This window comes from Ranitomeya imitator, chromosome 1 (assembly GCF_032444005.1).
Source record: "Ranitomeya imitator isolate aRanImi1 chromosome 1, aRanImi1.pri, whole genome shotgun sequence".
In the NCBI taxonomy this organism is placed as follows: Eukaryota; Metazoa; Chordata; class Amphibia; order Anura; family Dendrobatidae; genus Ranitomeya; species Ranitomeya imitator.
This window is the reverse complement of record NC_091282.1, coordinates 76,606,456-76,631,470: the sequence shown is the minus strand read 5'-3', so window position 1 is coordinate 76,631,470 and position 25,015 is coordinate 76,606,456. Positions and strand designations below refer to the sequence as shown.

General features: G+C 46.2%; 1 protein-coding gene across 1 annotated transcript in view; it reads left to right on the top strand.

Annotated features, from left to right (window-relative positions):
- The window catches only part of MTREX (Mtr4 exosome RNA helicase), a 140,513-nt gene that overhangs the window by 54,867 nt on the left and 60,631 nt on the right, over positions 1–25,015 (top strand). Inside the window, exons 9-15 of the mRNA XM_069748292.1 lie at positions 14,718–14,816; positions 14,903–15,005; positions 16,878–17,009; positions 17,150–17,229; positions 18,457–18,567; positions 19,443–19,544; positions 19,688–19,813. Of these exons, the coding sequence (XP_069604393.1) occupies positions 14,718–14,816; positions 14,903–15,005; positions 16,878–17,009; positions 17,150–17,229; positions 18,457–18,567; positions 19,443–19,544; positions 19,688–19,813 (753 nt within the window). The remainder of the gene's footprint in view (positions 1–14,717; positions 14,817–14,902; positions 15,006–16,877; positions 17,010–17,149; positions 17,230–18,456; positions 18,568–19,442; positions 19,545–19,687; positions 19,814–25,015) is intronic.

Genomic DNA, 25,015 nt, shown 5'->3' with positions numbered 1-25,015 from the left:
CGCCGGTTCCGTCGCTTTCCATTTTTCCGACGGACAGAAAAAAAGTTCCTATGTCTGTTTTCTCCGGCCGCCGGAAAACGGATTTTTGACGGATCCGGCAAAAAACAGATGAAACATGAGGCCATCCGGCGCTAATACAACTGTATGAGAAAAAAACGGATCCGGCGGCAACTCTTGCCGAATCCGTTGTTTTCAAAATTCGCCGGATTGTGACTGACGGTGAAATCCTGATTTGTGAAAGCAGCCTTATAACGCATGTCCCTGCGTACCCAATGTTAAAGGCTAACTTCACATTTGCATATATATGCGCAGCGTATCATCTGCATGCGTAAACACTGTTTACGCAGCATTTTTTATCCGCATCAGCTTACACATGATGGCAAAAAAAAGCTGCGTTTGCATGTGTTTTTGCCTGCGTTTGCATTGTTTATGTGCATGCGTTCATATTTGCAGGAGGGCATGTCTCAATCAGTCCTTGCGTACGCATGTGTTCCCATTGACAGGAATGCCTTTTCTTATGCACTCATGCGCATGCCTGCGCATATTTGACAGATTTTTGACGCCTCCAAAAATGCAACATGTTGCGTTCGCCACTCCCCGCCGCACACCGTGAAACGACGCATGTGTACGCAAAAGCATGCGAACACATACAAACGCATGTCCATGCATACGCCATGTTAAATATAGTTGCGCGTGACGCATGCGGATCTATGTGGAACAAACGCTGCACGAACAGACGCAAATGTGAAACCAGCCAAAGATAGGTACACAGGGAAACGCAGGACGCATGGAGAAGTAGGCTGAGCGTAGACGGAGCTTCAGGGAGGAAGTACGCAGCCATCCGCAGCACTCCTGAACGCAAATGTGAACCTAGCCTGAGTCTTCAGGCTGCTACAGTCATGTACATCCAATAGATGGCGCTCATTATATAGTGAGGTTGATAGCCATTTGCATCCAATAGATGGCGCTACATATAGGTGGTCTCCACAAACCAGGACCCTTGGAACAGCTCACCCAAACCCACCCTGACAGAACAACCTGACAAAAGCCCGTATCAGGATGATGGTAGAGGAGTGACAGGAGAGGTACGTCAGTGTCTGGAGGAACAAGATCAGCAGCTCACAGAAACTGACCGTGTACCAGAGTCTACAGAGAGACTACAGACTGGCTCCATATCTGGAGAAACTCTCGGACCCCAGAGACCGCCAGATCCTGAGCCGGTATAGACTCAGTGCCCACAATCTGGCCATCGAGATCGGCCGGCACAGACAGTGCTACAAGCCCAGGGAGGACAGACCGTGCCTACACTGTGACCTGGAAGAGGAGACCCAACTCCTGCTACACTGCACCAAATACTCAGCAGTGAGGGATTCAGCTCCATGGAGGAAGAGAAAACATATATCCTGTGGGGGCTAAGAAGAGAGCCCGGTGGAGGTGGCAGTTCTCTGTGAGCGCGTGCAATAGGCTGCAAGAAAGATAACCATGATGTGCCATGACTTCATTAGCCCCCACCCCGTACCCCATCCATCGTTCCTACAGTCACCATCCATTATTCCCACAGTCCCTACTCCCTATTCCCCAGTCTACACATGGTTTGTCAAAACTGTCTATTTGGTCCTGCCAATAAAGCTTCTTTGAATTTGAATAGTGAGCCTATAAAGCTACTTAAACTGCTACAGTCGTCTACATCCAATAGATGGCGCTCTTTATATCGATTCTTCAGGCTGCTACAGTCATGTACATCGAATACAATAGATGACACTCATTATATATAGTGATTCTATAGGCTGCTGCAGTCACGTGCATCCAATAGATGGCGCTCATATAGTGATCCTTTAAGGCTACTGAAAGGGAATCTGTCACCCCAAAATTCACCTGTAAGCTGCGGCCACCGGCATCAGGGGCTTATCTACAGCATTCTGTAATGCTGTAGATAAGACCCCGATGTATCCTGAAAGATGAGAAAAAGAGGTTAGATTATACTCACCTGGGTGGGCGGTCCGATCCGATGGGCGTCGCGGTCCTGTCCGGGACCTCCCATCTATGTACGATCACGCCCTCTTCTTGTCTTCACGCTGCGGCTCCAGCGCAGGCGTACTTTATGTCCCTGTTGAGGGCAGAGCAAAGTACTGCAGTGCGCAGGCGCTGGGCCTCTCTGACCTTTCCCGGCGCCTGCGCACTGCAGTACTTTGCTCTGCCCTGAACAGGGCAAATCGGTACGCCTGCGCCGGAGCTACGGCGTGAAGACAAGAAGAAAACGTCATCGCATAAAGATAGGAGGCACCGGACCGCGGCGCCCATCGGACCCGAACTGCAGCGGGACCGCCCCTTGGTGAGTATAATCTAACCTCTTTTTCCCATCTTTCAGGATACATCGTGGGCTTATCTACAGCATTACAGAATGAGAGAGAGAGATCGATATTGATCCCAGAACGGAAAATGTGCACGATTTCAATGCAAAATGCTTGGAAAACCAGATCCGGAGGCCGGATTAATCTTTTCACACGTTTTTGGCTGTCTCCGTCAATGTTTGCGTTTTTCGTCAGACGAAAAAACGTTCCTCTGTACGTTTTCTCTGTCCGCCGGAAACGACTATTTAGAAGGATCCGGCAAAAAACTGATGAAACGTGTGGCCATCAGGCGCAGTCCGGCGCTATTACAATACTATGAGAAAAAAACGAATCTGGCGTAAAAAAAAAAAAAAAAATGAATCCGTATTTTTCTAAACTTGCCGGATTGTGCCTGAAACAAAAAACCTGATGTATGAAAGTAGCCTAAGGCTACTTGTACATTCAATTGATGGCGCTCATTAATTCAAATTCAAAGAAGATTTATTGGCAGGACCAAATAGACAATAGTTTTGCCACAGGATGTGAACAATAGGGAATAGTGACTAGGGACTGTGGGGATAATGGGTGGGAACTGTAGGAACGATGGATGGGGTACGGGGTGGGGGCTAAGGCTACTTTCACACATCAGTTTTTTGTTTTCAGGCTAAATCCGGCTAATTTTGAAAAAAAGGATCTGTTGTAAATTGTGAAAAACTGATGCGACGGATCCGTTTTTTAGCTGGATCCTGTCTTCTTTAATGCGCATGGATTTTTTGACTTCTTGGTTCAGGAAGGGGGGGAGGGGTTAGGGAGAGACGGGAAATCCGCCGGACAAAAAAACGTTGCAGTGGACGTTTTCTACGTCCGCCGGAAACTACTATTTGGACGGATCCGGAAAGAAACGTGTGGCCATCAGGCACAATCCGGCGCTAATGCAACTCTGTGGGAAAAAAAATGGATCCGGCGTAAAAAAAAAAAAAAAAAAAAACGGATCCGTTTTTTCAAAAAATTGCCGGATTGTGCCTGAATCAAAAAGTGAAAGTAGCCTAAGGAAGTCCATGGCATGTTGTTGTTATTATTATTATTATTATTTATTGTTATAGTGCCATTTATTCCATGGCGCTTTACATGTGAGGAGGGGTATACATAATAAAAACAAGTACAATAATCTTAAACAATACAAGTCACGACTGGTACAGGAGGAGTGAGGACCCTGCCCGCGAGGGCTCACAATCTACAAGGGATGGGTGAGAATACAGTAGGTGAGGATAGAGCTGGTCATGCAGCGGTTTGGTCGATCGGTGGTTACTGCAGGTTGTAGGCTTGTCGGAAGAGGTGGGTCTTCAGGTTCTTTTTGAAGGTTTCGATAGAAGGCGAGAGTCTGATTTGCTGTGGTAGAGGGTTCCAGAGTAGGGGTGATACGTGAGAGAAATCTTGTATACGATTGTGGGAAGAGGAGATAAGAAGGGAGTAGAGAAGGAGATCTTGTGAGGATCGGAGGTTGTGTGAAGGTAAGTACCGGGAGACGAGGTCACAGATGTATGAAGGAGACAGGTTGTGGATGGCTTTGTACGTCATGGTTAGGCTTTTGTACTGGAGTCTCTGGGTGATGGGGAGCCAGTGAAGGGATTGACAGAGAGGAGAGGCCGGGGAATAGTGGGGGGACAGGTGGATTAGTCGGGCAGCAGAGTTTAGAATAGATTGGAGGGGTGCGAGAGTGTTCGAGGGGAGGCCACAGAGCAGGAGGTTGCAGTAGTCAAGGCGAGAGATGATGAGGGCATGGACTAGGGTTTTTGCAGATTCTTGGTTGAGGAATGTACGGATTCGTTAAATATTTTTGAGTTGAAGGTGGCAGGAACTGTAAAGGGCTTGGATATGTGGTTTGAAGGAGAGATCAGCGTCAAGGATTACCCCGAGGCAGCGAGCTTGTGGGACTGGGGAGAGTGAGCAGTCGTTTACTGTAATGGAAGGTTCGTTGGGGGGGGGTCGTGTGAGATGGGGGAAAGATGATGAATTCTGTTTTGTCCATGTTAAGTTTGGAAATCTAGCGGAGAAGAAGGATGAAATAGCGGATAGATATTGAGGAATTCTGGTTAGTAGGTTGGTGATACCTGGTCCAGAGATTTAGATCTGTGTGTCATCAGCATAGAGGTGATACTGAAAGCCGTAAGATTCTTTGAGCTGTCCCAGGCCAAAGGTGTAAATAGAGAAGAGCAGGAGCCCAAGGACTGAACCTTGCGGGACTCCGACAGATAGGGGGCGAGGTGAGGAGGTGGTGTGTGAGTGGGAGACGCTGAATGTCCGGTCTGTTAGGTATGATGAGATCCAGGATAGGGCCAAGTCTGTGATGCCAAGGGATGAGAGTGATGCCCCTGTAGTAATAGGGAATGGTCCACTGTGTCAAAGGCAGAGGACAGGTCCCGGAGGAGGAGGACAGAGTAGTGTCGCTTGCTCTTGGCGGTTAATAGGTCATTGGTGACCTTAGGGCAGTTTCAGTGGAGTGGTGTGACCGGAAGCCAGATTGTAAGCGGTCGAAGAGGGAGCAGGAAGATAGATGGGAGGACAGTTCAAGGTAGACGTGTTGTTCCAGTAGTTTGGAGGCATAAGGGAGAAGTGATATAGGGCGATAGCTAGATAGAGAGGATGGGTCAAGGGAGGGCTTTTTGAGGATAGGTGTGATGGAGGCATGTTTAAAGCTTGAGGGGAAAACACCAGTTGTTAGTGATAGGTTGAAGAGATGGGTTAGGGTTGGGATGAAGACTGTGGTGAGGTTTGGGATGAAGTGGGATGGGAGCGGGTCAAGTGCACAGGTGGTCAGATGCGATCTTGAGAGTAGAGTGGAGAGTTGATCTTCTGTAATGTTGGAGAAGTTGGTTTTGGAGGTGGAGGGCTGGGAAGTCTGTAGGAAGGGCTCTGGGGGTTGTTGACCAAAACTGTCTCTGATGCTATCAATCTTCTGCTTGAAAAATGATGCAAAGTCTTCAGCGGAGATGAGTGGGGAGGGAGAAGATGCTGGGGGACGGAGGAGAGAATTGAAGGTGTTGAATAACTGTTTATGGCTGTGAGACAGAGAGGATATGAGAGATGAGAAGTAGGTTTGTTTTGCTGTGGTGAATGTGGTCTTGAAAGTAGTGAGGGACTGTTTGAATGCGATGAAGTGCTCGTTAGAGTGGGGATCTTTTCCATCTGCGCTCAGCAGCCCTGGATGCTCGCCTCAGTTCTTTGGTCAGACTGGTGTGCCAGGGCTGTCTGTTGATTTTGTGATGGTTGCCTTTCTCTCAGCCTGTGGCTTGCGCACACAAACTGCACTGCTATCGTTATATAGTGAGCATATTGGCTGCTACAGTCATGTACATCCAGTAGATGGCGCTCATTATACTGCGAGTCTTCAGGTTGCTACAATCATGTACATCCAATAGATGGCGCTCATTATAGCGAGTCTTTAGGCTGCTACAGTCATGTACATCCAATAGATGGCGCTCATTATACTGTGTCTTCAGGTTGCTACAGTCATGTACATCCAATAGATGGCGCTCATTATACTGTGAGTCTTCAGGTTGCTACAGTCATGTACATCCAATAGATGGCGCTCATTATAGCGAGTCTTTAGGCTGCTACAGGCATGTACATCCAATAGATGGCGCTCATTATACTGTGAGTCTTCAGGCTGCTACAGTCATGAACATCCAATAGATGGCGATCATAATTTATTATTTATTTATATAGCACCATTGATTCCATGGTGCTGGACATGAGAAGGGGTTACATAAAAATTACAGATATCATTGACAGTAAGCAAATTTGACAAACTGATACAGAGCTGTGAGGACTTTGCCCTTGCGGGGTTACATTCTACAGGATGGTGGGGAAGGAGACAATGGTTGGGGGCGCAGCAGCTCTGGTGTTAGGTTAGGTTCACATTTGCGGGTTGAGTCCGCAAACACAATGCAAAACACATGATAATGCAGCGTTTTTTCCGCATCAACTTACGCATGATGGGTAAAAACTCAACATTTGCACGCGTTTTCCATCTGCGCTCAGCAGCCCTGGATGCTCGCCTCAGTTCTTTGGTCAGACTGGTGTGCCAGGGCTGTCTGTTGATTTTGTGATGGTTGCCTTTCTCTCAGCCTGTGGCTTGCGCTCACAAACTGCACTGCTATCGTTATATAGTGAGCATATTGGCTGCTACAGTCATGTACATCCAGTAGATGGCGCTCATTATACTGCGAGTCTTCAGGTTGCTACAATCATGTACATCCAATAGATGGCGCTCATTATACTGAGTCTTTAGGCTGCTACAGTCATGTACATCCAATAGATGGCGCTCTTTATACTGTGAGTCTTCAGGTTGCTACAATCATGTACATCCAATAGATGGCGCTCATTATACTGCGAGTCTTCAGGTTGCTAGAGTCATGTGTATCCAGTAGATGGCGCTCGTTATACTGTGAGTCTTCAGGCTGCTAGTCATGTACATCCAATAGATGGCGCTCATTATACTGAGTCTTCAGGCTGCTATAGTCATGTACATCCAATAGATGGCGCTCATTTTCCTGTGTCTTCAGGCTGCTACAGTCATGTACATCCAATAGATGGCGATCATTATACTGTGTCTTCAGGCTACTACAGTCATGTACATCCAATAGATGGCGATCATTATACTGCGAGTCTTCAGGCTGCTACAGTCATATACATCCAATAGATGGCGATCATTATACTGTGTCTTCAGGCTGCTACAGTCATGTACATCCAATAGATGGTGCTCATACTGTCTTCAGGCTGCTACAGTCATGTACATCCATTATAATAGATGGTACTCATTATCGGCTACTTTCACACATCAGGTTTTCGCCCTCAGGCTGAATCCGGCAACTTTTGAAAAAACGGATCCATTGCAAATTGTGAAAAACTGTTGCGACAGATCCGGTTTTTTGCTGGATCCGTCTAGTTGATATCCGGGCACTAGCTGGTCCGAGGAGAGAGAACTCCATAATGGAAAATGCAGCTATGGGGTATGCTCAATGTAAAAAACCGGAATCGGTCGCTGGATTCACTAAGGCTACGTTCACACTAGCGTTGCGCGCCGCTGCGTCGGCGACGCGACGCACGCAAAAACGCGGCAAAACGCACGCAAAAACGCTGCGTTTTGCAACGCGTGCGTCGTTTTTTGACGAAAATCGGACGCAAGAAAAATGCAACTTGTTGCGATTTTTTGGTCCGACGCTAGCGTCAAAAAGACGCACGTGTCGGAAAACGCAACACACAAAAACGCATGCGTCCCCCATGTTAAACATAGGGGCGCATGACGCGTGCGTCGCCGCTGCGTCGCCCGACGCTAGCGCGACGCACACTAGCCGAACGCTAGTGTGAACGTAGCCTTATTTGACGAATCCGGCACCATAGACTTTCATTATAGAAAAAGCCACATGGCGCCGGATCCGTCACTGGCCGTTTTTTAGACGGACACAAATAACTTTCCTCTGTGCGTTCTCTCCGGCTGCCGGACCGACAATTTTTGACGAATCCGGTGGAAAAAAGGATTAAACATGAGGCGCTAATACAATTCTATGACAAAAAAGATTGGATCCGGTGGCAAATTTTGCCAGATCCGTTTTTTTCAAAATTTCCCGGATTGTGCCTGACAGCAAAAACCTGTTGTATGAAAGTAGCCATACTGTGTCTTCAGGCTGCTACAGTCATGTACATCCAATAGATGGCGCTCATTATAGCGAGTCTTTAGGCTGCTACAGGCATGTACATCCAATAGATGGCGCTCATTATACTGTGAGTCTTCAGGCTACTACAGTCATGTACATCCAATAGATGGCGCTCATTATAGCGAGTCTTTAGGCTGCTACAGTCATGTACATCCAATAGATGGCGCTCATTATACTGTGTCTTCAGGCTGGTACAGTCATGTACATCCAATAGATGGCGCTCATTATACTGTGAGTCTTCAGGCTGCTACATAGTGGATGCTTTCCTGAAACGGAAAGTACTTGCAAGCAGCATAATACAAAGAATAGCAGGTTTACCCAGAATCCTTTGCAGTAGGCGGAGCTATGCAAATCATCTCTTTCCACCCCTGTCTAATCCACAGCGCTTGGAACCGCCAAGCGTGCAATGCTGCGGATTAGTTTCTAAATTTACACAGCCAACCAATTCCTACCTGTGGACACGTGTTTCGGGCTTTAGGCCCTCATCAGCACAGGGCTGGAATTGGTTGGCTGTATGGAGTGGGGCTCGGTGAGCAAGCGATACATACATGCTAGCCACCTTAGGGAGAGACCCAAGTTGGGCTAAATGTAGCGGGACGAAAGAGACCGAAAAGCCCATTTAGCCCAACTTGGGTCTCTCCCTAAGGTGGCTAGCATGTATGTACAGGCTGCTACAGTCATGTACATCCAATAGATGGCGCTCATTATACTGTGTCTTCAGGTTGCTACAGTCATGTACATCCAATAGATGGCGCTCATTATACTGTGAGTCTTCAGGTTGCTACAGTCATGTACATCCAATAGATGGCGCTCATTATAGCGAGTCTTTAGGCTGCTACAGTCATGTACATCCAATAGATGGCGCTCATTATACTGTGTCTTCAGGTTGCTACAGTCATGTACATCCAATAGATGGCGCTCATTATACTGTGAGTCTTCAGGTTGCTACAGTCATGTACATCCAATAGATGGCGCTCATTATAGCGAGTCTTTAGGCTGCTACAGGCATGTACATCCAATAGATGGCGCTCATTATACTGTGAGTCTTCAGGCTGCTACAGTCATGAACATCCAATAGATGGCGATCATAATTTATTATTTATTTATATAGCACCATTGATTCCATGGTGCTGGACATGAGAAGGGGTTACATAAAAATTACAGATATCATTGACAGTAAGCAAATTTGACAAACTGATACAGAGCTGTGAGGACTTTGCCCTTGCGGGGTTACATTCTACAGGATGGTGGGGAAGGAGACAATGGTTGGGGGCGCAGCAGCTCTGGTGTTAGGTTAGGTTCACATTTGCGGGTTGAGTCCGCAAACACAATGCAAAACACATGATAATGCAGCGTTTTTTCCGCATCAACTTACGCATGATGGGTAAAAACTCAACATTTGCACGCGTTTTTGCATGTGTTCGTGTTTTTTATGCGCATGCGTTTGATAGGAAAAATTGTTTCAAGAAGAATTTCCTTGAAACACGCCACGCCAAATGGACGTGTCTCATGGGATTTCTGTATATAGATCCTTGTGCAAATGCAAGCGAACGCAAGTCTATGCGTTCCCATAGACTGTAATTTTGTATTTTTGACGCACTCCTTCCGCAAGCGTCCACATGCGTATGGTGGCAGAAATTTGCCGCCACAAAAATTCTAACATGGTGCTTCAGCCGCACCCAGCCACACACCGCGAAAATACACATGCGTAAGCAAACGCGGGCAAACACATGTACCTGCGTCTACAATGTAAAAGATAGGAAATCAAGACGCATGCGTCCAAAACGCTGCGGACACAACCGCAAATGTGAACACATCCTTAGGCTGGTTTCACACTTGCGTTTCAAAATGCATGCGTTTTTTAAAAAAAACGCATGGTGAAAAAACGCATGTGAACGTGTGCAAACGCTGCGTTTTTTTACGCATGCGTTTTTGCATGTGGTGAAAAAACGCAGCGTTTTGACGCGTTTACATGCGTTTTTTCATGCGTTTGCGTTTTTTAACGCAGATAAATGCAGATAAATTTGTGACAGCTGCCAATCATCAAAATAAAGTAAAAATCCCACTATAAACAGAAAGAGCTAGGGTTAGGGGTAGGGATCCTAACCCTAAAGGGATCCTAACCCTACCCCTAACCCTACCCTTAAAGGGGTTAGGGGTAGGGTTAGGGTTAGGATCCCTTTATCAATTTTATGGTGTGGGGTGGTTTATCAGTGTGTTTTTGTTTTTAATAAAAACGCATGCGTTTTTAACGCATGCACAAAAAGACGCATGCGTTCCCATTGACTCCAATGTGTTTTTTGACCCCAAAAAACCGCATGAGAACGCATGCGTTTTTTGTGTCCAAAAAACGCCTCTCAAAAATACTACAAGTTGCATTTTTGAAAATTAACGCATGCAGTAAAAAAACACATGCGATTGAAAACGCGACCAAATGCGTACACAGAAAAACGCATGCGTTTTCAATGTTAAATATAGGGAAAAAAAATGCATGCGTTTTTTTGTGCAAAAAACGCTGCAGACAAAAACGCAAGTGTGAAACCCCCCTTAGTGAGGCAGTGGCTCTGGTAGTGATGAGGAGGCAGCGGTGTTAGTGCAGGCTGTAGGCTTTCCTGAAGAGGTTGGTTTTCAGGTTCCGTCTGAAGGATCCGAATGTGGTTGATAGTCAGGCATGTTGGGGCAAAGAATTCCAGAGGATGGGGGATATTCGGGAGAAGTCTTGGAGGCGTTTGTATGAGGAACGAATAAGTGTGGAGGAGAGAAGAAGGTCTTGGGAGGACCAGACGGAAGATATCGGGAGATTAGTTCAGAGATATAATGAGGGGGGGACAGGTTATGGATGGCTTTCTAGGTCAGTATTAGGCTAAGTTCACATTTGCATATGTGTGCGCAGCGTATCATCTGCATACACAAACGCATGCAAACTCATTTTTAAACAGCGTTTTTTTTATCCGCATCAGCTTACGCATGATGGAAAAAAACACTGCGTGTGCATGCGTTTGTATGCGTTTTTGCCTGCATTTGTGGTTTTATGCGCATGCGTTCAATATTTCCAGGAGGGCGTGTCTCAAATCGGTTCCTGGACATTCACAGTCAAAAGTACACAAGCGCATCAAACACATGTGTACCCATGCGTTCCCATAGACAGTAATGTGTTTTTTAACGCACTCATCTGCATTATTGTCTATGGGAACTCATTGGTATGCAAGGACATGCGTTCGATGTGCTTGTGTACTTCGGACTGTACATGTCCAGGAACTGTTTTGAGACACGCCCTCCTGGAAATATTGAACATATGCGCATAAAAACCGCAAAAGCAGGCAAAAATGCATACAAACGCATGCACACGCTGCGTTTTTCGTCATGTGCAAGCTGATGTGGATAAAAATTGCTGTGTAAACATGCGCTTGTATGCGTTTACGCATGCAGATGATATGCTGCGCACATATGCGCAAATGTGAACTTAGCCTAAATCTGTGATTCTTCAGATTTTGTTATTCTATGCCTGATGAAGCCATTAAAAGCTATCAACCACTGAGGACTCCCAAATCTAAATACAAACACGGTACCAAAATATTCATCTAGGCTGCTGTAGTCATATAAATCCAGTAGGTTGTGCTCAGGCTAGTTTCACATTTGCGGTTGAGTCCACAGCGTATCGTCCGCAAGCGCTGCAGTTTTTAGCCACAACAGCTTACGCATGATGGAAAAAACGCTTCGTTTTCATGCATTTGCGCTTTTTATGTGCATGTGTTCGATAGGAAAGATTTTCCAGGAGAATTTCCTTGACAAAAGCCACACCAAATGGGCGTCTCATGGGATTTCTGTATTTAGACCCTTGTGCAAACGCAAGCGAACGCATGTCCTTGCGTACACCTGTGTTCCCATAGACAGTAATGCATTGTTTTGACGCACTCATCCACATGCGTATGCCTGCACATATTTTGCGTGTCAAAAAATGCAACATGTTGTGGTCGACGGGCGCGGCAAAACAACGCTTCCGCATACAAACTGATGCAAACGCATATCCTTGCATACACAATGTTAAATATAGGTACGCAAGACGCATGCGGATCTGTATGCTGCGCACAGATGCGCTAATGTGAACCTGGCCGAACTCATCTGCCTCTAAAATAAGCTGCTCTCAGGGCGCCAAGTGGTCAATAAAACATTCTGAAGTCCGTGACTGTGGCCGCGGTATTCAGGAGCTCAGCGCCCGCTCTTGTGGGATGCGTGAACCAGGGTGTATAGAGAGGCCATGAAAGCGGATGAGCGAGGGCATCGCTATTGATGTGAAGGCGGCTACTTGGGCTACTTTCACACATCAGGTTTTTTGCATCAGTCACAGTCCAGCAAATGTTCGAAAAACCGGATCCGGCGCAGCTTGTGAAGAACTGATGCGACAGATCCGTTTTTTCAACGGATCCGGCTAGCATATGTAGATTATTGGTTAAAAAAAATTGGCGCATGCTCAGTTTAAAAAACGGAATGCGGCGCCGGTATCCGTCATTTTCCGGATTCGGCACCTTCCGGCTTCCATAGGCTTCCATTCTAGCAAACAGCTGGAAGTGCCGGATCCGGCGCTTCCAGCTTTTCCGACGGAGACCACAAACGTTGCTATGGACGCTTTTTCCAGAAACCGGAAACGGCAGATTTGCCGTATCTGGCGAAAACCAGACAAAACACAATGTCATCCTGCACTAATGCAAGTCTATGGGGGAAAAAATGGATCCAGCGGCAACATTCACCGGATCCGTTTTTTTTTTTTTTTTTTTTTTAAATTAGCCGGATTTAGCCTGACAAAGAAAACCTGATGTGTGAAAGTAGCCTCAGGCTATATGCACACGATGCGGAATTGCTGCAGATCCACTCTGTGATGTACAGTACAATGTAAATCAATGGGGTAAAAAAAAATAGCTGTGCAGATGGTGCCGAAAAATCAGTGCAGAATTGCTGCAGATTTCAAAGAAGTGCATGTCACTTTTGTGCGGATCTGCAGCGTTTCCCTTTATGTTAGAAATTCGCAGTGGAAAAAAAAACGCACAAAATCCGCATCAATTCCACATAAAAACCGCACAAAATCCGCATAAAAACTGCGGCAAATCCACGGCTGCGGATTCTGCCAGGAGATGGGGATTTTGTATAGAAAATTCTGCACCTCTTTTCCTACGTGTGCACATAGCCTCAGTGTTTCGTGTCACTTGCCGCGAAAATCCAGTGCACATGTGCACCCAGTCTATGTCCTCTCACAGGACCGCCGAGCTGCTGATTATCTTCACAAAACTAGTGTTTTCCCTGTGGAATTTTACTGCTGCTATCATGTAAACCAATAGATGGCGCTCGTTATACAGTGAGTCTTCAGACTGCCGCAGACATGTAAACCAATAGATGGCGCTCGTTATACTGTGAGTCTTCAGGCTGCCGCAGACAGTAAGGCTACGTTCACATTGGCGTTCCGCCAATGTGCGTCGCTGTTGCGCCGGCGACGCAGCGGCGACGCAGCGGCGACGCGCCCCTATGTTTAACATAGGGGACGCGTGCGTTGTTTTGGTGGCGTTTTTGCCACGTGCGTCGTTTCCGACGCTAGCGTCGGACGCAAGAAAACGCTACATTGTAGCATTTTCTGTGCGTCCGATTTTCGTCAAAAACGACGCACGCGTCGCAAAACGCGCGCGTTTTTGCGCGCGTTTTTACGTGCGTCGCGCGTTGCGTCGCCGACGCAGGGCGGCGCAACGCTAGTGTGAACCTAGCCTTAATCAATAGATGGCGCCCGTTATACAGTGAGTGAAGTCTTTAGGCTGCCGCAGACATGTAAACCAATAGATGGCGCTCGTTATACAGTGAGTCTTCAGACTGCCGCAGACATGTAAACCAATAGATGGCGCTCGTTATACAATGGGTTTCAGGCTTCCGCAGACATGTAAACCAATAGATGGCGCTCGTTATACAGTGAGTCTTCAGGCTGCCGCAGACATGTTAATCAATAGATGGCGCCCGTTATACAGTGAGTGAAATCTTTAGGCTGCCGCAGACATGTAAACCAATAGATGGCGCTCGTTATACAATGGGTTTCAGGCTGCCGCAGACATGTAAAACAATAGAGGGCGCTCGTTATACAGTGAACTCTTCATGCTGCCGCAGACATGTAAACCAATAGATGGCGCTCGTTATACAATGGGTTTCAGGCTGCCGCAGACATGTAAACCAATAGATGGCGCTCGTTATACAGTGAGTCTTCAGGCTGCCGCAGACATGTAAAACAATAGAGGGCGCTCGTTATACAGTGAACTCTTCATGCAGCCGCAGACATGTAAACCAATAGATGGCGCTCGTTATACTGTGAGTCTTGCTGCCGCAGACATGTAAACCAATAGAGGGCGCTTGTTATAAGTGAGTTTTGAGGCCTCTGCAGTCATGTAAACCAATAGAGGGCGCTCGTTATACAGTGAGTTTTCAGGCTGCCCCAGACATGTAAACCAATAGGTGGCGCTCTGTTTCCTGCCTGTACAGTTATTTTTCAGACTGTCCTTTCCTGTTTTGTTTTTTCCAGATATATTTAGATTCCTAGTAAATATGTTGGCAAGTGATAAACAGTAGAAATAAATATAAGTAATTGTTTTCCATTGTTAATAACTTGTTAATGTATAAACATGTCACTTTTTTCCCCCAGCCTTGTCATGTCATCTACACAGACTATCGCCCCACTCCCTTACAGCATTACATCTTCCCGGCAGGAGGGGACGGGCTGCATCTCGTGGTTGATGAAAATGTAAGCTGTCACTTCTCACCTATAACGCAGCGGCGCGGTCAGGGGGTCACCTGCAGAAATACAATATTCTGTTCACTTTTTACAAGGGCGATTTCAGGGAAGACAACTTTAACACCGCCATGCAAGTCTTGCGAGACTCCGGGGAGCTGTCCAAGGGCGATCAGAAAGGACGAAGAGGAGGAACTAAAGGTACGAAGATTCCTCTTCTCATAATTTGTTTAGTTATTTTCCAGCCTGTGTTATAATTCTTCGCTTTTCCTGACTTAATTGTATTATTATTTGCGCTCTGGCATCCTCAAATAGAAGCCGCCGTCCATTCATTCTTCCGATATTGGCTTTTTGCCTGCGTTTCTGGCACAGTCCAGGGCCCCAGTACGTTAGATGGGGTCCGCATACCGCTCACATATCCCCCCGCACCGGAGGAAGGGTCGCACAGCCCACTGACCGGACACCGGCTGCAGAAAAGCTACTAGCAGCATAATCCGCCCTGCTGCCACTCCCAAGGCTCCGAGCTCACGGCCAGATGTCAGCCGCTTGTAACCAATCTAGTACTTTCAAGAAATTGTTTGGTTTGGGTCTTTTATCTGTTTTTGTTCTGTTAATAGTTTCCCAAAGAAAAAAATCACAGAAAAAAACCAACAATTCCATCTTTCATCTATTTAATGCACATTTTTCCAATTTTGCAGGATGCAGCCAGGCCCCTTAGCGTTAGTTGGGTGAACTGAGGTGTCTGTCTTGTAGGTTGCACTGATATAGTGCTGGGCAGCCCGCCTGATCTAATAGTACGGGCGTCATAAATAGGGTGTAAGCCGGACACTGTGCAGCACATGTATCTGTGTGTCTGGCGTCCTAGGCAAGCTTCATCTGAGCGCATTATTATTGCAGCACAGCCACCCCCTTCCATGAATTGGTAGGTTTGTGAGTGGTTGCTTCATTAGTATTTTGCACCTGTGATGCCCCCGCCTTAATTATGGGGTCTGCTGCATCCTGCTAGTGCATTGTAATCTGATCTGGGGTTGGTAAGGCTGTTTTTTTTTTTTTTTTTTTTTTTTTTCTTTTTCTTTTTCTGTGATTTTTCTTGAATTTATGTCCTATGTGATGAGTTTCCCATAGACTTCAATCTTAAAAAGGACCGAGCAGGCGATCGGAAGACGTTTTATGACACTTGTTTTCCTGTTCAAATGAATGAGTCCTGTACTGGAATGATTTTCATGTTTGTGATCCCCCCACATGGATGGAAAAAAACAAAATAACTACTGCACATGTGAACAGAGACTGACCTGTGGCTTCAAAACAGAGATAACCTTGGAGAAAGTGTCCTGTAAACCCTGGTAACGTCTGCGCCACTACGTGCCCGGTATTAGTGACGGACCCGAACAGAAGCGGACTCTGTACAAGAACAGTATATGGGCCCTTTGTAGTCCATTAGTTCTGTCTGTGACCAAAGCTCCTTGCTGCTTTGGAGGTGGTGGTGGCCCCTGTGTGCTTCAGAAAGCCCTCCAGGGTTATTGCCAATATTCTCTTAAATGGGTTGTCCAGCTTCAGTCTACAAGTCTGCAGTCATTTTATGTGGCTGCAGACTTGTGAATCCTCAAATTGTGCACATTGGCTGGGAGCATGGCTGCAAGTATGTAATTTGCATACATGTCGTCATGTGCAGACTAGACGGGCGCAGCCTCGCACCATGCAAGTCTATTGAGTGAAGCCGGACAAGTCTAGTCGGAATGTGGCTGCAAACTTGTAGCATAAGGCCGGATTGCCCCTTTTCAGTTTTGGACCTGAAATCCACTTAATGCTTAGAGGGTGCCAGGGCAGGGTGTATCCCGTACTGGGCAGATGTGACTGGCCCTATAGGAGCTGTAGGGGTGATCATGTTGGCACGCAGGTTTTCCATAGGCAGAGGTAAAAAGGAAACCAGTGAGCAGGAGGCCATACTCCATCACCCAGCTTCTGTGCATTATGAAAGAAGAAACAAGTTATTTATTTTTTAATCCCCTTTTTTGCCGCCTTCCTACAAGCCGCACAATCCTGATCTGATGTCATTCTCCGTCCTCCTTCCAGGTCCGTCTAATGTGTTCAAGATTGTGAAGATGATCATGGAGCGGAACTTCCAGCCGGTCATTATATTCAGCTTCAGCAAGAAAGATTGCGAGGCTTACGCCCTCCAGATGTCCAAGCTGGACTTCAACTCCGGTACTCGCCCACATTCACCCTTGTCTGCCGGACTTGGCGCTGTCCTAGTCCAGTAGCTCATGGCTTGTTGTGTATTATATTGTGATTGCCCCAAAGGCACAAATCCTCTTATTGCTCTTCTCTGCAATTCTCTCCTCCAGACGATGAGAAAAAGATGGTGGAAGAGGTCTTTAATAACGCCATAGATTGTTTGTCTGACGAGGACAAGAAGCTCCCACAGGTCAGTGCTCTGAACTTTCAACTAAAAAAAGTATTCTTTAAATGTATTTTGCGCTACTCCAGGATTTCCATTATTTAAACTTGTCCAAATGTTGGATTAATGGCCCAAATGTATTTTAAAGGAACCTGTTCACAGGATTTCACCCCCAAACTATTCTGTTCTTTGTTCTGCTTACTGACATAGGTCCTCTCAATGTGTCTAAGATTAATGAGGTTCTCCATCGCTTCTGTCTCATCAGGAGATACGAGGCATTAATGAGGTGCTATGGCACATTGTACCGCAGCGTCATCAGGAGAGGAACCAGAGAATTCAAGATTAAAGCTGTTGTCTGGTCTTTTGATAACTCTGCTCACTCTGTGACTGCAGACGTCTGAATCCTGACAGCGTGTGATGCTCACGCTGTCATGATTCCCCCTTATTGCAGGTGAAATTGAGCAGTCATGTGACCGTGAGTATAGCATTTGCATACTTCTGACCACATTCTGACTAGACGTATAAGTGAATTGAGAGAGGCCAAGCACGGCTAGTCGACACGTGACCGCATGTATGCAAATGGCATATTTGTGGTCACCAGACATTGTAACAGCGTGAGCACAGCACACTGTCAGGATTCAGATGTCTGCAGTCACATAGGGTGACTGCAGATTTCTATCGGAAGTGTGGACACTCTCTTTAATATCAGACAAAAGCCAAGAGTTCTCAAGGATGTATACTTTACAATAAGACAGTGGCTACTCTATGTATGTATGTGCTCTTTGTGTGTATGTATGTGCTCTTTGTGTGTATGTATGTGCTCTTTGTGTGTATGTATGTGCTCTTTGTGTATGTATGTGCTCTTTGTGTGTATGTATGTGCTCTTTGTGTGTATGTATGTGCTCTTTGTGTGTATGTATGTGCTCTTTGTGTATTTATGTGCTCTTTGTGTGTATGTATTTGCTCTTTGTGTGTATGTATGTATGTGCTCTTTGTGTGTATGTATTTGCTCTTTGTGTGTATGTATGTGCTCTTTGTGTGTATGTATGTATGTGCTCTTTGTGTGTATGTATGTATTTGCTCTTTGTGTGTATGTATGTGCTCTTTGTGTGTATGTATTTGCTCTTTGTGTGTATGTATGTGCTCTTTGTGTGTATGTATTTGCTCTTTGTGTGTATGTCTGTGTGCTCTTTGTGTGTATGTCTGTGCTCTTTGTGCTTGTGTGTGTACATGTAATATCTTTGTCATTTGTAGGTGGAACATGTTCTGCCTCTTCTCAAGCGAGGCATCGGAATACATCATGGAGGTCTACTTCCCATTCTGAAGGAAACAATAGAGATTCTGTTCTCTGAAGGTTTACTCAAGGTAATCCTTTGAATATTGATCTTCTGCAGCAGCCTTGTCTATCAGTAGGGCAGAGATCAGCAGCTAAGGGTAAGTTCACACTTGCGTACCGAGGCTTTGCGGACGGCTGCGGACGTCCTCCCTGAAGCCCCACCCACTTCCGCACTTCTTCCATTTAGGTCCGCCTACCTCTGCATGCATCCTGCGTACCTATCTTTAACATTGGGTACGCAGGACATGCGGAGGTATGCGGATGCGTCGTTGTGACGTGCCCGCCAACCTTCACGGGGACGCAAAGGGAGAAAGTACGCAGCCGTCTGCAAAGCCCCAGTACGCAAGTGTGAACGTAGCCTAAGAGCGCATTTTGCTTTGGAGGACTAGTTTCTTCTGTGTACAGACAGTCAAATGATGTTGCGTTAGGTGTAATTCTCTCTTTGGCCTGTGGGGGAGCTGCAGGGAAACTAAATACTTACGTTCACCTATCTGTTTTAGTTGCAAATTCGACCGAAAAGGATTGTCCGATGCAGGAAAACACTTTTTAATATATGCAGTATTTTGTACATATGTGTACAACTAAAAGCGATGAAATAGTCCCACGTTTGCACTGGTTTTGAGCTTGTGTTTAGAATAGGGCATGTTAGAAGTGTGTGTGTGTGTGTGTGTGTACACTGCATCCGCCTTGATATGTGTGTACTATACATACGGCTATATAAACTCACTATTGTGGATGTAGCTGGATTGTTGCTTCTATGGTGTTTTGTGTGTAGGTAACGTCATTCATTAAGCGCTGCGGAATATGTTGGCGCTATATATATATAAATAAAATAATTATTATTATGATCATTTTGTTTCTCTCCTCGCTCATTCCATCTCTAAATTCCATCTATTTCCAACAGGCTTTGTTTGCCACGGAGACGTTTGCTATGGGTATAAACATGCCGGCCAGGACCGTCTTATTCACAAGTGCAAGAAAGTTTGATGGCAAAGATTTTCGCTGGGTGAGTCACCTCCATGTAATGCAGGAAACTTTCTTCCCCCCCCACCATTTTCCTACTTTGGATTTTTTATTAAATGACCCTTATATAATCTATTATTTCCCAGATCATCCATCAATATGATTTGCATTTTCTTTCCTGCCTAGATTTCTTCAGGAGAATATATTCAGATGTCCGGACGTGCCGGGAGGCGCGGGATGGACGACCGAGGAATAGTCATTCTCATGGTCGATGAGAAAATGAGCCCCACGGTTGGGAAACAGCTGCTAAAGGTAACGTGCTGCGTTCAGGTGACTCCTACTAATTACAATAGATAGAAGTGATTTTCACCTCTTAGAGCGTATATCGCTAGCATATGCCATAACGTTGGCGGGAGTTTGACCACCAACCCTGAAACAAAGGGACGGCGTACCACAGTCATTAGGGTTGTGTCATATCCGAGCACGTCCGCTCATCACAGGTTACGACCCCACACACCAGAGACACACGACTGGCCGGTATTTGCATGTGTCCGGTTATGTGGAGCAGGACCCCCGTTTCGGTAGATATGTGGGGTCCTAATGTCGTCAGCACCTCCCGTGTCTGAGGCACAAGTGATTGGCATCAGATAACCCCTAAGAAAAATCAAAAACCCTCAAAAGATGTAGCGCCGTCAGCAATGTTTTAGGATCTCATCCAATTTTTGGCCTTGGCTTGCTTATGGGATTCAAGGTCTACGCTATGAGCCAGCCCCCTCCATTCTACTACTACTCCTGTCGTCTCGCAGCGTGTAACCTGCCGCGTACACTACTGGACGGATTGCTAGATTTTTCTGGTTTTGCCATGATCCTCGCGTTGTCTTTTCCCCTGGGTGGCAGCTTGTAGGTGGCTGTAACACGAGGTTTGCAGATCAGATTGTGGCTGCAGAATATCGTGGTGGGCTTGGCTAAAGCAGGTAGAAAAAAATTTGATTGTGTGCGCTGTAGCCCTTCAGTGAATTTAGCCCTTTTTTTTTCACCCCTTTTTTACAATCTGTGACAACATTTGTGTTGGCTTCACCTTTGGGCGGGAGTTCAGATCCTGCCAACAGGTTCCCTGCGTGTGAGTCAGTGATGTGGCGACCACATGTGCGCTCCTCGCTCGCTTAATACTTTTTGGCCTCTTAATCCTGTAATCGTCTTTCTGTTCAGTGTGTGAACTTTATGACTTGTTCTTTAACACTTGGAGGTCTGAGCTTGTATAACACATGGATCCTTATAACGAAATTCCTCAAAAAGGATCTGTGTGAGATCTTCCTGCATGGTCAGCAGGGTGGGCAGAGCACGAACGTGTGAGATCTTCCTGCCTGGTCAGCAGGGTGGGCAGAGCACGAACGTGTGAGATCTTCCTGCCTGGTCAGCAGGGTGGGCAGAGCACGAATGTGTGAGATCTTCCTGCCTGGTCAGCAGGGTGGGCAGAGCACGAACGTGTGAGATCTTCCTGCCTGGTCAGCAGGGTGGGCAGAGCACGAATGTGTGAGATCTTCCTGCCTGGTCAGCAGGGTGGGCAGAGCACGAACGTGTGAGATCTTCCTGCCTGGTCAGCAGGGTGGGCAGAGCACGAATGTGTGAGATCTTCCTGCCTGGTCAGCAGGGTGGGCAGAGCACGAATGTGTGAGATCTTCCTGCCTGGTCAGCAGGGTGGGCAGAGCACGAACGTGTGAGATCTTCCTGCCTGGTCAGCAGGGTGGGCAGAGCACGAACGTGTGAGATCTTCCTGCCTGGCCAGCAGGGTGGGCAGAGCACGAATGTGTGAGATCTTCCTGCCTGGTCAGCAGGGTGGGCAGAGCACGAACGTGTGAGATCTTCCTGCCTGGCCAGCAGGGTGGGCAGAGCACGAATGTGTGAGATCTTCCTGCCTGGTCAGCAGGGTGGGTAGAGCACGAACGTGTGAGATCTTCCTGCCTGGACAGCAGGGTGGGTAGAGCACGAACGTGTGAGATCTTCCTGCCTGGACAGCAGGGTGGGCAGAACACGAACGTGTGAGATCTTCCTGCCTGGTCAGCAGGGTGGGCAGAGCATGAATGTGTGAGATCTTCCTGCCTGGTCAGCAAGGTGGGCAGAGCACGAATGTGTGAGATCTTCCTACCTGGACAGCAGGGTGGGCAGAGAACGAATATGTGAGATCTTCCTGCCTGGTCAGCAGGGTGGGCAGAGCACGAATGTGTGAGATCTTCCTGCCTGGTCAGCAGGGTGGGCAGAGCATTAACGTGTGCACTTCATCTCCAGAAAGCCGTATGTGATCCTACCATTGTATGGTCGGTAATGGTATATACAGAAAGCCCTAATGCGCTGCTCTTCGTCATGTTTTAGAGGACTCGTCACCACATCAAAAAACGTCACTTTTTACTCCTATTTTATTCCCACTGCTCCCCGAGAATTCAGTTTTGTTTTTGTTTTTTTTGTTTTTTTTTTAATCCAATATACGTATTTTATGTAGTGATGATTTTTATTATCTTTCCTAAGGAGGTTAATAAGTTAGACACTCCATAACTTCCCCAGAGAATTATGTGAACCGCAACCATTTTGGTGACAACCATAATCATCAGCACTGAATGAAAAGGCCCCAATATCTCTGGAACTGTATAAAATAAAAGTGGAATATTCATGGTAAAAACCTAAAAAATGAGATAAAAAAACTGTTCACTTTCACCTCGGTGTCTTTACCTCTTTATAGGAATCTGTCACCTTTTTTGCTTTTTGTTATCTAATAGCAGCATGATGAAGGGGAAGAGACACTGATTCCAGCAATGTGTCACTTACTGGGCTTCTTGGTGGAGTTTTAATAAAATTCCTTTTTTTCCTCTGTCTTCTGAATGCTGAGTCCTGCACACACCATTGATTAGCAGCTCTCTGTGTACACTGTGCGTAGGCAGAAAGCTGCCAATTGGCGATGGGGGCGTAGTGACACAGAGCAGGAGGACTACATGGCAGGAGACAACTAGTCCTTTAGTGATAATCTCGTCCTGATAATACATTTATTTTATTGAAACTACAAATGGCAGCCCATTAGATAACACACCACAGGAATCAGGGTCTCTTCCCCTACATTATGCTGATCTCAAATGATAGAGCAAAAATCTGCTGGCAGATCCCTTTTAAACGGTGTACCTGGAGTTCAATGGGGGTTATTTCAAGCAAACAATGTTTAGGAGCGAGCACCCCACTCCTCAGCTTCCTTCTTGCTGTGGCTTGAAGGCTCGGGTATTGGTTATTGTTTTATTGTATCTCTGTCGTTTGTAAGAGGATGCTGGCAGACTGATAATTGCAGCATCTAAGCCAACCCCCTTCTATATCTTTATATCCTAGAAGGAGACAAGCTTAGCGTTTGAAATGAGCAGTCAGCTTGTACTCTTCACAAACAGCACAAGTCACGCGCCAACACAAGATATGTAGTCGAGCACAAGCCAAAGAGCGGCAGCTGAGACCCGGGATGAAGCTTGTAGCGGCGAAACAAGGCACTTTGCATAATGCAAATATTAGTAAACTATACCTCTTATTATTTATTTGGGCGGTTCCTGTGTTCTGCAGGACAAGGTCTTCTCCTTGACTGCCAGGATGTTTGGTTGGGGGGCATTATTCTCCTGCTTGATGGACAGTTTGAACACACGTCAAGGCATAATTGCTGCCAGCAGAGACAACGTTACCTCTGCCATATCGAGCTTTAGAGCAGAGCTCACAAGCTCAACAGTAACGAGCTTGTAAGCAAAGGTATAAAGTCAATGGGTGTGAGAGGAAACGGCCGACACATAGTCCATCTGTATGCTATCCGATTTTTAGATACATTACCATTCTGTAGCATAGAACACTGTGAATTATTGAAGAATAATAGTTGCAGAGAGAAAAAACGCATTGCACACGGATACTATGTGAGAAAAATAACATTGTACTCGCATCACACTCGTCCAACTTTTCTGGATCATCATCGAATCTGATGAGTGCGAGGCCTTAAAAGGATTTTAAAGGATTAGAAAAACATTGGAACTTTTGTTCCCAAACAGCGCCACCCCTGTCCCACAGGTTGTGTGTGGTACTGCCACTCGGCTTCAGCGTGCTGTAGTTTTTGGAAGAAGGCGGCTATCTAACGCTTTCTAATATTGTAAAACCCCTTTGATGCAGGTGGGTTAAGCGGACCCTCTGTCCTACATAGTATTTCTTGCTGATGGTCTAGTAGCAGATTAATCCATAGCACAGTTCTGATTGACGTAAAATGCGTCTCATCGCGGTCTGAGTGTCATTTTCCTCTGTGATGATTGAGCCATTGACACGGATGTGACTAAACAGCCGAATGTCACAATGAAAACGTTTAATCTACTAAACTCTCTCTATAAAGTAGAATTTCCCCTTTAATTCCCGGCGCACGCACTTTAGCAGCGTTGACGTTGATCTGCTATTGAAGTCCATGTGTGGTGAGCGGTTATCGCTTTCAGATGTCTGGATGGATGCCTGTTACATTCAGTTTTAGGACATGTTTTTTAATTTTACGGGCTTGCGTCTACTTTTGTGTTATATCTGCGCATACCTCTTCTTGGTTTTTTTTTTTTTTCCTTTTTCATTTTGAAGGAAAAACTCCATTTGACCTTTTTACGTTTCTTAGAAGCTGTCAGGTATAGATTATGCTTCCTCGGTGTCATGAGAAACCTGCGCAAGATCTGGAAAAACTGAGAAGGTTTCTGATGGATTCTGCCAGAGCGTCTCCAGTTCTCGGACTTCCTCTCAATAATGGAAAGATCACTTGATGCCAAGCTGTAGGAGGCGAAAGTGCAGCGGCAGCGGGGCCGACAGCAGGCGCACTGCCGTTTTTTTTTTGTTTTTTTTTTCCCCAGTGAACAAGGGAGACCTGGATAAAATACATCAAAAGCAATGTCCTATGTTGGGGCTCTAAAGGGACCTCCATTTTTGACAATTCCTAAGAAGGGTCCTTTGACCTAAAGTTGAAAACAATGTCCCCAGGGGAAACAAAGCCATACACCAGTCTGATCAAGGGATGTCTGACAGGGCAGGTCCTCCACAGTGGGAGACCCTCATATCAATGGGCTATCTGCTGGGTGCTTTATTAACTCAGCATTCCTTAAAGGGCTTCTCCACTACTGGACAGCCCCTTCTTAATGGCTTTACTGCATGTCATAAAGCAGAACCCTTTTATACTCTCCTCCTGGTACGGCGCCCTTACCTCAATGTCAGCGCTGTTTCTCCCGTTACATCCAGTCACACGCCATTACATGACAGTGCACTTGCCTGCCATCGGGACTCGCAGGAGCAACACTGTTCTGTGAGGTAAGTATAAAAGGTGTTTGTTTTTTTTTGTTTTTTGTTGTAGTATTTTGTGTAGTAAAGCTATTAATCCCTTAAAGGGAACCTGTCACCCCGTTTTTTCAGATTGAGATAAAAATACTGTTAAATAGGGCCTGCGCTGTGCGTTACAATAGTGTATGTAGTGTACCCTGATTCCCCACC